This window comes from Convolutriloba macropyga, chromosome 8 (assembly GCF_964194025.1).
Source record: "Convolutriloba macropyga chromosome 8, txConMacr16.3, whole genome shotgun sequence".
NCBI lineage: Eukaryota > Metazoa > Xenacoelomorpha > Acoela > Convolutidae > Convolutriloba > Convolutriloba macropyga.
This window is the reverse complement of record NC_134475.1, coordinates 24,044,046-24,059,458: the sequence shown is the minus strand read 5'-3', so window position 1 is coordinate 24,059,458 and position 15,413 is coordinate 24,044,046. Positions and strand designations below refer to the sequence as shown.

Here is a 15,413-nt window from a genome sequence, read left to right as displayed (position 1 = left end):
TTTAAAAAAACTATATTTTTTAAACATCGCCATGTTTAATATTGTTTCGGTCAATTTGTAGATCTGTCTCACTATTTTCTGCGCTTAATTTGTTCCCAGTGAAAACAAAAACAATGTTCAGTGGCTTCTTTAACTATTGTTTTTTTGACTGATACTCCGAGTTTTCATACAAATTTTGTGTTTTTTGGATAATTTCTCACATTTGTGGTTCTTTGTTCTGGATTCACCACATTATCACAAAATCAAAAGTTTTTAGACATCGAAAATAAATGGAATTTTATATGGTTTTCAGTGAGAATTTTCTGGTTTTTAATGGCTTCGATGCTTTCTTCTAGCATCTTTTCATTTAGTTTTTTGGTTTGGCCTATCTTTGTTGTTCTTTCTATAGTCGAAAATTTTTTCCAGATTAAAACTTCTTGACCACCGTCAGTTGCTTACCATTGGTTTTAATGTCTTCGATACCACTGAATTTCACAAAAAGAATTAGGGTTATGGTCTATGTCTTCACATCTGTGTTTTTTTGAAAGCTTCTCAGGTTAACATCATGATGAATTGTCCTATTGACGAGCAGACATCCCATTGAACATATACAAAGTTTTCGGTTAACAACATTAGAGTTTAATAGATTCAACTCTTTCTTCTGTTTTCCTCTTTCTTTGAACTTGCTCTTTTTTATTTTTGTTGCTCATTTTGTACTCCTATGAATTTTTCGGATTAATGACAAATTAGCGGTTAAATTTCACTTAAAGTATAATTTTTTTTAAATCGCGTCTGTTTACAGATAATAGTTTTAATGTTTTTATTTTTAAGATTTTGTTTAGGAGCTCTATTAATCCTGGCGCATTTTGTATTTTGTAACTTGTAGCACAGCCTCATCATGACAGATCTCGACCACATAATTGTAAAACAAACCTTAACGGCTTTTTTTGCTCCTGAAAAATAATTTAATTTTTAATCAAAAAGGCTAAAAATTGTAAGTTTTTCTTTACTTTGTGTTCTCGTAAATTGCTTATTTTAAAGAAAAATATTTGTTGTTTTTAAGTGATCTTATGACTTAGTCTCATCAAATTTAGGTACAATTGTCTTCACTAGGCGTTATGTGTGAATCTAATTTTTTAAAGTTAAAAGCTAATGATTGTTATGATTTTTTTTTTTAAAATTTGTCTTTGAAATTTTCATTGGATTGATGAATTTCAGCCAATTTTTTTTCTTCGTATTGTCGACTTGTTACTTAGACCAAAAAAGACAGGTCCCATCTGAATTCTAGTGAAAGATGCGTGAATTTGTGTAGTTTGAGTTTGTAACTGAACGTTTTTTGATTTTTTACAAAGTTTTTTTACAAATAGATATTGCGTTTTTCGTAATTGATGTTTCGTGTTTTTGTTCTTCTTGTTGTTTGTTTTGTCATGTGATATTGTATAAGCAGGTCTCATCGAACCTTAATGCGTCTTGAAATTTTTTATTTCATTTAGTAGACTGGGTTTGCAAATTTGTTTTACTCAAGCTCATTTTTTGCGAGCGATATATGAATTTTTTGTAAGTTTTATATCTCATCATTTGGTAGACAATTAAGTCAAAAATCTGCATGTGCGCTTTCAAGATAAAACCATATTCGTCCTAATGGTACAAACTATTACAAGTTCAGTTTTGATGCGAATCTGACGTGAAAACAAGGAGGAAAAACATCTCAAAGCTGATCTGTTGATCCGTTTTTTGTACTAAAGAATTTCTGGTTCTGGAAATTGGCTTTTGAAAGGCACATCGAATTACCCAAAAACACTTGGAACTTTTCAATTTTCTACAAATTGTTAATTCTAAAAGTCATGCATGTCAGCTTACAAATATACTAGTATTTTGAAACACCCAAATTTAATTTGCTAAATTTTATTTGCTACAAACAAAAAAATCAGTAGGAAAAATGCAACAAATCTAGGAAACAATAATTCGGAGATGTCTGAAAGCAGACATGAAAGCTGAGCGAAATTATATTGAAGCACTAGTCGTCTGTTCCCTTTGCTGCGTCCTGACACTTTAATTTTCTGTTTTTGATCAGCTGCGGCCTTTCGTGACGTCATGGTAGACTCAAAAAAATAAATGAGAAGACAAGATCACAAGACACTATATAAGTTAATTTATTTTCCTGTCTCTACACTTGATTAACGTTCTGCTGAACGAAAACAGGCAGAAAACTTTGGTTTCTTTGGTACAGTATTTGAATTGTCTCTCTACCTTCCAGGCAAAAAAATGTCAAGCAAATGAATCAAATGTGTATCAAATGACCTGAAGTTAACCAAGTAAACAAAAAATATCAACGCGCAAAAATTTTTTTAAAAATTCTTCCAAGAAATTAAAGCTCTGGTTCTGAACATAGAGGCTTCATTATTGTTAGCGGCTTGTGCAATTCCCAGTAAACAAGGTCAATGATAGCGTACGTGGAATTTAATTCCAAAAACATCAAATGAGTCTAACTTTTAAACTTTTTGATTACTATAAGAAGTCAAGAACCTCCCATTCAAACAAATACCTCATGATTATCTAGTGGGACAAAAAAAGTAAAATCATTGATTGAGATTTGATTATTAAACAATTTTTTGTTTTCTAGATTTGCGATTTTAAAATAGGATGGTCGGACTATTTTTTTCAAAAAATCACTTCTTAATCTCTTCAAAATTGTGATTACTCCATTTTATATTAAGTGTTTTCTGGCTCGTGAGAGAACACTTCAAATTTTAGGGGAAATGAAACTAATCAAATTTAAAAAGGGAAGATCGTTTTGAGTACGTGAGGAATGTGGCAGAGGGCGCTGATTATGACTCACCAGAGGAACCCTGTGTTGATATCGACGAGTTGAAGTCTTGGACCAACAATTCCAGACAGTTCAAACCAGGTGTGGTAATTTAAAGTGCCCTCTCTTAGAAAATATCTAATCCCGGGTCGACGTTTCGACCGAAAAATAATGTAAGAATTGCTGTGAATAGCGGTGAAAATAAACATTTTTCACCGCAAAGCGCCCGCATCTTTTAGCGATGAATGCGGTGAAAACGATGAAATTTTGTAAGATTGGCGGTGAATTTAGCGGTGAATTTCTGTAAGATTTGCGCGGTGAATTTTTTTTTTTCACCGCAATTCTTATCAAAAAAACATCCGGTACACGGCTTCGAACCTCTGACCTCTTGCATGTCATCTACTTCTTCATCCACTTCGCCACCTCACACTTACTCTTAGCATATTCTTTCTGAATTTAAATCCGATTTACACTATACCTTATGTAAAACATATGCGTCGAATTTTTGCGAAATTAGCGATTTTTAGCGGCGAATGTTTTTTAACCGCAAGATTTGCGGTTTTTAGCGGTGAATGCGGTTAATGCGGTGAAGTAAAACTTTCACCGCTAAAATCACTAAATGTCTTCACCTCAGAAAAATTTACAAAAACAGATGAAAGATTAGCAGTGAATGCGGTGAATATTCAGCGCATTCACTGCTATTCTTTCTGTTTTTGCAAATTTTTCTGAGGTGAAGACATTTAGTGATTTTAGCGGTGAAAGTTTTTCTTCACCGCATTAACCGCATTCACCGCTAAAAACCGCAAATCTTGCATCTTTCCACCGCATTCATCGCAATTCTTACATTTTTTTAGCGACTTATAGCGCTCACACCTCGACCCGGGATACGCAACGAGCGCACAAACATTTATAATCAATTGATCAAATAAAATAGCAAATTAAACCTTTGAAGGTGCCAACACATTTTCACGGCATTTTCGACAAAGCTTTTTATATGACATTTTCAAAAGTTTTTGTACCAAAATCAACTTTTTCAAAACTTGACATACCCTGGTCGAGGTTTGGCGGTGAATTTTGGAAGGAAATGTGGTGAAATGCGGTGATATATTTTTTTTCACCGCAATCACCAATTTTCTCAGAAAAATTCACTGGATTTCTTACAAAAATTTACCCAAAAACCTCGACACGGGTAGTGTCTGCATATAATGACGGAAAAAATATCTGCTAGTAAGTTTGTTTGAAGTTAGATGTCTCAAAAGTGTTCATTTGCTGCTTGGTCATTGATTTTTTTGAACTCGCGCTTATTCTCAGACTTCGCTATATTGGTTGAGGTCTGACACCCAATTCCGCTGTGATCAGACGCTCTTGGGTCACGGACAGATGGTCCGCGCTACCCAATTCTATAGTTTTTACTTGATTGGTCATATGCTTTAGGCTGTCCTACCTTAGTTGATGAAGGTGCTCCACGCAATGGTACTCCGAAACACCTACAGCAATCGGTGGTCTCTGCGGGAGAACCGACTGCAAAGAAGAAAAAGCAACGTGCCGATGCTTCATCTCATGGTGTAAATAGCCTTGCGGAACAGACCTCAAACAAGGCAACACAGAGTATGCATCTTTTGTAAGACTTAGGATCACAACTCTATAATTCTATTTTCTAAACAAAAAACGAAAGTTTTTATCATATGTTAAACTTCACGTGACACTGTGATGTTTATATTTAAAAATGAACTTCATTTGTAGATTTATGTTGTTCCCTTATAAAAAGTACGCCCTAGCTCAGAATTTTCAGTGCCGTTAAAGTAATTAATATTTGTAGATTTAAAGAATTCCCATCATTGCTCTCAAACAAAAATTCGAAACGCAGTAATTGTAGTCGTGTGCCTTTTTCTGCAAAGTTTCCATTCGAGCTGCTTGATTTTCCGTGTGGTTTTTTATCACTTGTCAGTCTATCTTTTGACATGATCATGGTATGAACAAGTGTAAAAATCAGTTAGATGACAATTAATTCAATGCCAGAAATACCCAGAATTTTTTTTACTACTGAAGCCCATAGTTTAATCCAATGTTTGGTTGTAATAGTTTTATACCCGGGTCGAGATGTCACCGAAAAAAATTGCTAAAAAGATGTAAGATTTGCGGTGAATTTGAGTAAAAAGTGTAAGATTTGCGCTCAATGCGAAGAATGCGGTGAAAAATAAACTTTTGAGCGGTGAATTTTTTTCGCCGCTCAAGCGGTGAAGGAAAGTTTTTCACCGCTACCAGCAAAATGGGGTGAAAAAAAACTTTCACCGCTAAAAATGCAAATCTTGCAAATATTTACCACTAATTTCAAAGCTTATGATAAATTCACAGTAAATATCATTGAAGTAAGTTACAGATGGCTCAGTTTCAAGAGGTGAGAGGTTCAAACCCGTGTACCGCAGTTCCGTTTTTGTAAGAAATCCGGTGAATGCGGTGAAAAAAAAATTTCATTGCTAAAAACCACTGCTAAAAATGCGGGTGCTTTAAGGTGAAAAAAGTTTTTTCACCGCTATTCACCGCTAATCTTACATTATTTTTGATCAAACCTCGACCCGGGTATCAAGCCCCAAGGCAACGCCCTGGCCACCATGACATGGCCAAATGAGCTAGCCTTGTTTCTAAAATATGTAATTTATTACAACTTAAAATTTCTCACTTAGATGTTATAATACTGTATGATTGTTGTGGCAATTTTAAAAATAGGGCAAAATTTTGTGTATATTTTGGGTATTCTTGTCTTATTGGGTGTTTGATAGTGGGTATTTTGTCCTCATACCCCTATATCCTAACTAGAAATTCTTTTTTATTGTCATTAATTTGTGCAAACGATGATTGCATCCCCTATTTTAGGAATCCAGTGCGCGTTTTTCGGCTTTCCAATGATAGCGTCTGTAGGTTTTTTCATACTTTACGTTGAAGTTTTTTGATTTTCTATGTGCCACGTTTTTCGTCTTTAGAATATTAGTTGCCTTGTTCAATTGTTTTGAACCTTTTAAGTGTTTTAAACAATGTTCTTTTTTAAACGTTCAGTAGCTTTAGGTTCATCAGTCAGAAACCAATTTTGCCGCTATCATATGAGTTCTATAAAAAGGTGAGATCTTTATGTTTGTTCCGACCCTCTTGCGGGGGGAGGAAATATATAATCAAATGGGTTTTTTTCAGTCAAATTTGACTGAACGACATATTCGTTGTAGAGAATTGTGAATGATTTCATTAAACAGCCCTTAAAGCGTATATGAAATTAGGAAGATTTTTTTGAATTTCATTTTCTAGAGCGAGTTATCGATGTTTAAATTTTTGCGAATTTTAGACCACTTTCCGTTGTTCTTATTCACAGTTTCCGGAGTTTTTGAATAAAATTTCGTAATCTTTGCCAAAAATATGTTCAAATAGTGTTGATCAGAATAGTGTTATTGATTTTATTTTTAAAGATATTGTTGACAACAAAAAAATATTGTTGACTGTTTTAGTTTAGTTTTTTGGCAAAAAAATTTGCTAAATATTTCAAAATGCAGCTTTTTTTCATCAAAAATAGCATTAAATAAGCTTCCTTAGTCCACCTTAATTAAATTTGCGGAAAGTACTCATCTAAAATCAACTAACCCATTCTTTGTACACTCCAAAGGGGGCTAGTCCTACTTCCACTTTCATTGCTCTGTTTTTAAAACTTTGCCGTTTATAGCATTCGAAAATTTAAGTGTTCCTAATGTACAAACATTACTGAGGAATGGTTTTAACGGCTTCGACACCACTTTGTCGAAGAATTTAATTATTTTTTTAAAAATTTTGTCTTTAACTGTCGTTTTTACGTTGTGTTTTTAGTCAAATCAAATTTCTTCGGCAATGAGAGTCTTATAAGTTTTTTTATTGAAGAATATATGAGCCAATTTTTTGGTTTAAGTTGATAGCTGATGGCTTTCATGACTTCGAAAACATTTGTTTTCAGAAATGAAAATAACACTTTTTAAGTTCCCAATTTCGTTATCCTTTTTCAATTTGTTACCTAGTCTCGTTAATTCCGGTCATAGATGACATTTTTCATGTCAAAAGAGGATGTCACAAGGATTTGGTGTCACAACATCTAACATTCTTGAACATTTTTCAACGAATTTACGGCTTTCGAAACGGGTGTTTTCCAAAGAAAGAAACTATTATGTTTTTTTCGTCCTTGACGTTTTTTGTAGACGTAAGACATTTTTTGAAAAAACTACTGGTCTCAAGAGCTTTGTTTGCACTAATGAACGAACTTATTCAATTATTTCTTTTTGTAGCTAATGGCTTTCATGACTTTGGAATTATTCCTTGCTTTTTACGATGATTTTAGTTGATTTCTAATAGTTTTCATTACTCTAAAATTAATTGCTTTAAAATTATAAGCAAATTTTTTAACTCTACTGTTTTTCTTTTTTATCTAATTTTTACCGAGCCTTATTATGTACTGATCCCATATCTTTTCGAGTGAAGTACACGAATATTTTGTTTAGTTTCAGTTTTGTCTGACGTTATTTTGTTTTTTTTTTTAAATATGTTTTTTTATGGACATAAAGTTTTGAATGTATTTAATGTTTGTTGCGGTTGTTTCATTTTGCTGTTTGTCTCGACTTGCTTTCTTAATAATGGCCGATCTCATCAATCTAGTGCGGCATTTTTTACTCCTCTGAGAATCTGCTTTGGAGGCGATCATTTTGTCCATACACCAAATTTTTTGAAAAGTACTTGAATTTTTGGGGGTTTTCTATCTGTTCCACATTTGATAGACAAATATGCCAAAATTGTGGATGAACAGGGTCGGAACTTTATACGCGATCACACATTACCGACCTTTCGTGCTCATAATTGAAGTTCACTATACCTGATGTCACATTTGAAACCTATTTCAACCGTTTTGCCCTGATAAAATTTTTTAAGGTAAAAAGAACATATCTACAAAGAACCTGACAGATGTGGTTGAGCAGCAATCACAACAAAACAAGCAGGTAGCCAACAAGAAAGGAAGCAAGGGACGATTACGGGCGGAATCAACGACTTCTGGTTATTGGGTTTTCAATCTACATTTTTATGTCTCCGTTTTAGCAATGGAGTTCTTCCACCATTTTTGTTATCATTTGGTGTTCCTTTACAAAAAACTCTTTGACTGGAACCAGTTTTTAACTTCCATTACCGGTTGAAACGAAAAATTTAAGTAAATTTTAATTTAGTTACCAAAATGGCTTGTAATTACCTCTTCATTGAGTTAATCTCAAATTGCTCGATTTTCACTTTCATAGCACCCACGAGAAATTTTCTCAATTCCATTTTATAGCATCAAAAGTTCAAAGGCTGTAAAAGTTTAAAAAAAGTAAGGGAAATTGGATTAAGGAACCTAAAACAGATTTCATTTACTAGCCCTTAAATTTTTCAGTTTAGCCGCGGAAACGGCTTGTAATGCTCGATCTTTTCGGTTTCTAAAGAATGTTTATGCAAGAGGCGCGTAAATTAACTACACTATTTTCTTCAGGCGCAGACATCGAACTTATAGATACTCGATGCAAGTTATGGTGAGCTTCGAGTTCCTTAAATTTTCGTGTTTTTGGGGGGGGGGGTATTGTTCTGTAAATGAATGTACAGATGAGACAAATTAACTTTTTTAGATGGTAGCCAGCAAGGTCAAAAACGCCCAACATTTCGTGGAACAAAGAAACTTCCCGTATCTGAAAATGCAGGCCGAGGCTCATTAGCAAGTACAGTCGAGAGCGAGACAGCAGTCGCTCCACCCGGCGGCAAGATGGCGTCTCAACCGCTAAAACGCAAGAAAAGTCAGGCGACGACTGGTTCCGAATCGACTAATGGAACTCGGAAGAGCACCGCCAGTGCAAAAGACCAGCAAGCAATAGCAGCTAAAAAGTCTCAGAAGGCAAAAAGGCGCAGCTCAAAATCAGTTCCTGATCAATCTCGTCCTATTGACGACGCTGGAACAGAACGCAAAGTTTTAGGAAATGTTTTGAACCAATTTGAAATTTAATTGAAGCGACTATTTGAAAGACAATAAAAGTATGCGATTAACCAGGTGAGGTGGGATTTAAAAAGGTGATTTAAATACAGAATAGAGTGAGCTTTCGTTAAACGTTATCGCGACAAATTTTTGTTGAAAAATGGCATCAAAGTTGGGCAAGCAATAATTGTCAACAATATTTGATCTGTTTTCGGATGTAATTATCTTGTGTTAGCAGTCCTCAAGATTTTTTTCATTATTGAAAGTTTTCCTTGTTTGGGGGATTCTGTCTTGGGTCGTATTAGCACGTAGAGTATGTACGTTTTCTTTATTGGGATGATTACTGGGTTGTGAGGAATTTTAAGAAAAGTCCAAAACTTTTCTGCATAGAATTTATTTTGCTTTATAGATACCTGATTCTTTCATTTAACAAATTGAGAGAATTTTTTTCCTGATTATCCTTTGGCAAAAAATATCGTTTTAAAAAATAATGAAATTAAAATAAATTCAAGTGAAAGTGAAAACTTTGTGAGGAATTTACGTTTACAGAACATTTCCTAGTTACGTTGAACAGACCGCAAGTTGAGCGAAGGATCGTTAAAGTATGACGTCATATCGGGACGGAGGATGCTTGCCTTTGACGAGGCGGATGACGCAGTGTTCGACACAGATGTGTATGAGAAACTGATGGCACTGCAGAACCAGAACACGGATCTCATCAAAACCCAAAAACATCTCGATGAAGAGATTGAGAAGCTCAAGAAAATCATCGAAAAAGGTCTGTCATGTTTTGGATGTTTGGATGTTTGGCTCAGTTAATATGTCCTGACCATCTATAAGTAGGTTTTGTATATGTATGCTTTTTTAATCTCGGAAATTTAAAATTTTTGGTCAATTTTGTGTTAGATCAAGCTAAACTTCTGCTTTAAAAAATTAAGATTCCTCGCCATTCCATTGGGAGCTTATGCACATCAAAAGCTTAGATTTATTTTCTAAAGAAGTTTTGATGTAGCTCAAAGTAAAAAAAAACAGGTTATGTTGCAAAATAACTTTTCTTTCATTACTCTGCGTAATAATTTATACAAGGGGGCTCACTAATGTGCGTACGCACATAATTTTCCGACCCTGCTTATCCACATTCTTGACTTAATTGGCTACCAAATGATGAAGAGATGGAAAACCTTTTAAAGCATACATATCGTTCCGAAAATCTTTAATGAAATATAATAATGCCACTTTAGAGGGCCGATGAAATTTGCTGTTAATAGGACTACGAGAAAAAGAAGGGACAATATCAAATATAAAAATGCAAACAATAATTACGACCAAAACTTGATGTCCACATTTAAAAAAACATAACAAAAACAAATTCCATCAGATAAAAATTAATTAAAACAATTTATCCTGTACTTCAAAAGAAATAATATGGGACCTCTCTCCAGTCGACTGTGTAACAGGTCAACAAAAAGAGCAAGAAGGTGCAAAAATATCAAACATACGTTTCTATTTTTGAAAACAATTAATTTCAAAGTGATTATTAATTGCTCTTGAACGAAGTTCACAGCAATTATTGTAAACGTGTGTGCGTTTATTTTAATGCAAAATTTTTGCAAATGAAAAGTCAAATGAAAAGTGCGCCGAAACTGGTGCCAATTTTTACTTTAAATCTTAATAGTGGTATATGTTAACCTCCAATGTGGTTATTTGAAGCCCACTATTGAACTTCTTAGTCCCATTTAGGGACTAAATGGGACTAAAAAGCAGGTTGAAATTTATTAGAGCTTGAACTAGTCGTTCGAGAGCAAATTTTCCGACATTTAGTCGGTTATGTTTATTAATAGATAAAAATTGACATCTTAACAGTTCGATTCAATTTTGCGCGAAAATGGCAGTGAAGCCGTTAAAACCACAACTTAATCACTAAAAATGTTAACAATGTTGAATTGCGCAATTGAGACCTAACATTAACGTTATAATTGAAAATGAAAACAAAAACTGTTTAAAATATAAAAGCAAAGAAAAAATTTCGAATATTTTACTACATATCGTAAGGCTACAAGTCGACTGAAAAAAAAATAAAAAACGGGGGAGCTCAAAAATACAAATAAATGTGTGAAAACAAGTATTTTCTAAAGACAAGACAGACATAAGATTTCAACCAGATAGTTTAAATTACAACACTTCAGGAAGCGTGTTATTAAGGAGACTAAGTCACGAGACTACTTAAAACAGCAACAAAAAATACAGGCAGAATCGAAAACTTCACAAAAAATTTTACGTTAACACAGTTTTCAAGGCACTAAAATGTTATCTCAAAATTTCATAACACCATTTTTTTATCTGAACATGAACGGGTATTCCTTATTGAAGGACTACGGAAAATTGACAACAGAAAGAAAACCAAAAACTTAATTGTTGAGAAATCTCGAAATTTTATCATCTAAATAAAAAGTCGAAGCCATCAGTCAAAACGTATGACTAACATAGGAAAAATGTTTGAATCAACAATAAAATTGTCACTGCATATTAGTAAGATGGTTACAAAAATAGAAAAAAAAGAAAAGGTTCAAAAAACCTTTTTAATGATAGTTTGAAAATCATTAAAACAAAAGGTACAAACTGAAATCTTTAAACATGTTCAGTTATGCATCCTGGGGAAACAATTGAGGCGTATCTTTACAAAGTTTATTTCGTGCAACACCAAAAACAAAGACGAACTTAAACAAAATTTAAAAAAAAAATCACTATGTTTTGGTAGAGAAATGCGTCTCAGCCCAAAAGCATAAACTATCCATCACAAGAATCAACATAATCAGATACAACTCTTTTCAATGTTTTGCACATTCTCATTTATGCTTTTCGTTGATTGCACCTGTCGATAAAGTTTTAATTCGACAATAAAACAGAACAAATCTATAAATTGTGCAATCATGTTTAAAAAAATTCAAAAACTCGTTTCTATCAAAACCAAGAAACCTTTAGTAAAACACAAAACCGTTACAAAAATTAAGTTATTACTAAAGAACTGAGTTTCCCTCTGCTTTTATGAGACTACACCAGAAATTGAGAGAAATAGGATAAAATAAAGGCAAAATTCAAAAATTGACCAACTTTTTCTAAAAACAAAAAAACTCATGTCAAAAAAGACATTAGATAACCACTAAAAGCATTGTCTAGATTCATACTTCATAAATAAATTCGATCTTTAATTGGGGAAGCTATGTCAATGGGTTACAAAAAAAATTGGTCAGAGCCTTAAAAACCCTGAGTTTAACTCAGAAACCATAATATATGTCTGATTGGTCTCACTTTGTGTAAAAAGTATCTGTCAATAATTGCGCCCTGACTTAAAATTCTTGTCAGAAATTTACACAAAATTTTTAAATGCAGAAAAATTTTCAAAAAAAGTCGTGTTCCATTAAAGCTAATCATATTTTGCTGAAAAAATTCATGTTGAGATCAAAATCAGCCCTGATATTCTGCACATCTGAAAAAAACTTTCAATTCTTCAAAAGGTTGCAAACCAGTTGAGTTTTTATTTAAATTTTTCCAATTTATCAAAAATAAATGATGCATTTTGTATAATTATCGCGTTTAAATTTGCAAAGAACTGGCAAAATTATAATTCAAGAAGACTTTTTAACCCAGTACGAGCACAAATAGCTCTCTTTTTGACCTTACAAAGAATATGATTGAAATTTTAAGGCGTCCACTTCCGGCAAATTTAAAGAAATGGTGCTAAACAAAAAATTAGCATAAATTCTACCCAAAAAATTCGGATGGAACACTTTAACAAACCTCCTCTATCTTTAAAGATAAAATACTCCCTTTACCGTTAACATATTTTAGCAAAATTGATGAAAAATTCGTCAAAAATACAAAAAATTGTGAATAAAGCAACCCAATATCATCTCCTATTCTTACAATTTTAAACCTCGATAACTCCCTGTAAAAAGCTAGTATCAAAAAATCGGTTTAATTCCATATTCGGCGCTGGACGTGCCCTCTGATGATACCACTCTAAGCTCTTCACAACGACTGTAAACCAAAATTGACTGAACCAAAAACCCATTTAAGCATATAACTCCTCTCCCAATAAAAAGAGGCGCTCAACTTTGGTTAAAAAAACTGGAAACATTTCCATGACAGTTTACTGACACGTCAACTTTTGTTGGAAAATTTGAACTTTTCAGTTCCTAGCCATTTCATTGAAACTTATGCACACCAATAGTTAGTTGACACTTAAATTTAAACTTTGTCGAAATAGTTTGACCAGACAAACACATGTTGCGAATTAACTTTCGTTCATTTCTGTTTAATAACTGTCAGGTAATGCAAACCGCGATGACGCCATTGACGAAATGAACAGACAGAACCACGCAGAGATGACCAATGCTGAGACACAGGATATGCAACATGCTATGCAACCACACCAAACACAACCTGTCATTGCTGAGGGTGACGAAGGCTACTCAGCTGATGATTATCATCGTAACTCACTAGACGAGGAGTATGAGAAACATCAGAAGTTGAATCAAGTCGAGGAAAATGATCACGATGATCAGAAAAATCCCGATATTCAGATCAAAAACGAAAACGGGATCTTTCATAATATCTATCCTATTTGGAAAAGAATTTCTGTCTTGGTATTACAAATCATGAACCAGGTACTAACAATCATGAGCTCGTATTTCTCTACAATAGCCCGCATTGTTTACACCAATCCTTCATTAAGATTCCGGAGTCGAGTTTCTGGGTCCCATTTTTTTGTATGCCCTTTAATGATTTTAGTGACAGTCGCCATTATCTCATGGATCTATACATCCATTAAAGTGATATGGAATATCTAGCTATCAGATAACGGATTGATAATTGTAAAACAATGGCGTGGGCGCTAACTAGTGTGAACAAGCCTGGGAGGCAAATGAGGGGGGTTTTCAAACGGTCGAACAAGTATTCCTCAATTAAATCCAAAAATTGTATACTTTACTTTTGATCAGATTTTTTCTATTCATTATACAAAGATTTTCAGAATTTTTCTATTCATTATTTTCTATCATTAGACAGAAAGAGGTTAACTGATCTCATTGAAATTAACTGCGCTGAGTTTTTTTTCTGAAGTCACTCGTCAATTCGGCTCTCGAACCATTGAATAAATTTGGTGATTTTTTGAAAAGTTAATAATTGAAACTTCATTTTTTTGTAGCACTCCTCTTTGCAGCTTTGTTATTTGATTGAGAAACAATATACTTATGGAAGTAGTCTTAAGGAAGTAGGGTGAACCAAGAGGTACAGTGAGCCAGCCTGAGATGAAAAAGAGGCGATCTCAAACGGCCAAACAGTCCCCCCTCCCCCCCCCCCCCCCCAATTATGTTAGATTTCTATCCTAAACTACATTATTTTAAAATACATTATTTTAAACTGCATCAAATTTCAAACCAGAAAGATCCCTATGACAGATACTGAAAGTGAAAAAGTTGGTGTAGCAATTAACGAAGAGAAAAAAACTTTAACTCGTCTCAGTCAACGTCCAAAGGATACAGCTCATAAGAATGGCAAATCAACCGATCGAAACGAACAAAAAGTGACAGTAAAAGGCCAAAAGTTTACCCGTCCACCGGAGCCAGGAATCAAACAGCAGCAATCCAGTGCATATCATAGATCAAAAACTCAAAGCCCCAACCGAGCGGTTGGTGATCGGACAACGCGCGATACGAAGTCGGCCGAGAGCGGTGTTCGAAAATCGAAACGCAAAGTACAACCGGAACCTCCTGTGAAAGTCATACCAGTTCCAAAGCGGGTTTCAACTGGGCAGGCAACCCCTGCAGTTCCAAAGAACATAATGGAGGGAAATGCGACTCAGAGATCTTCTCAGCAGCAAGTCACGCAAGACCTCAAAAACAGGATGACAAAAAAGTCTAGCAAGAATTCAGAGGGAGTGGCCAATTCGGCATTGACTAACAGGACAAGTGTGAAAAACAAACCAAAATCACCAAGTCCTGCATCTCATCCGTCTGCCAGAAGTGGGTCCAAAACCACACAGTCAAAGGCAAAGCCAAAGAGTAAACAGAAAATTGAATTGAAAAGCTAATGTTCTATCATCTTTTCTAATTTCAGGCGAGCGTGCTAACTGTTGTTCGTGTATGGAGTATTGGTTCATATGTAGTTAGTCCTGTAAAGTTGCAACGCAAGAGAACATTCGAAAAACTCCCGACATGCAAATGAACAACGAAGTGCTAATCTCTGCTTGCTTTAAATTTGAACATTGACCTTTGATACGTTCGATAGTGTTGCCGCTTTATGGGACTAACTATATCTTGTTTGGCATTTTAGAATCAAGCACTGCATAAATCTGGCATTTTAAACTTGCACTTGCGTGTTTCAGGATTACATAAGTCAATTAGCTAGAGCGTTGCTTGCTAAAAAAGTGATTTATCTGATTCACAAAAACTATAGTGTTACATTTCACAGACATTCAAACGGATTACTCAAAATAATACACAAATGTAAACAGTGTGAAAACCTAATGGATCAAGAGTGACAAACTGTGGACAAAAAATAGAGCGCACATAAGTTTCATTTGTTTAAGCTTGATTTATTTTAACAGCTTCTGTTGAGTGGTGATTCTGAGAA

At 34.3% G+C, this 15,413-nt stretch overlaps 1 protein-coding gene across 2 annotated transcripts in view; it reads left to right on the top strand.

Annotated features, from left to right (window-relative positions):
* LOC142344025 (uncharacterized) overlaps positions 1-14,942 on the top strand; it is a 75,089-nt gene extending 60,147 nt beyond the window's left edge. For both annotated transcript variants that reach the window (XM_075395477.1, XM_075395478.1), the window contains exons 4-10: positions 2,764-2,887; positions 4,220-4,393; positions 7,718-7,840; positions 8,440-8,781; positions 9,355-9,558; positions 13,110-13,379; positions 14,240-14,942. In XM_075395477.1, the coding sequence (XP_075251592.1) occupies positions 2,764-2,887; positions 4,220-4,393; positions 7,718-7,840; positions 8,440-8,781; positions 9,355-9,558; positions 13,110-13,379; positions 14,240-14,871 (1,869 nt within the window). In that variant the 3' untranslated portion in view covers positions 14,872-14,942. The remainder of the gene's footprint in view (positions 1-2,763; positions 2,888-4,219; positions 4,394-7,717; positions 7,841-8,439; positions 8,782-9,354; positions 9,559-13,109; positions 13,380-14,239) is intronic.
* The last annotated feature ends 471 nt before the right edge of the window (positions 14,943-15,413 follow it).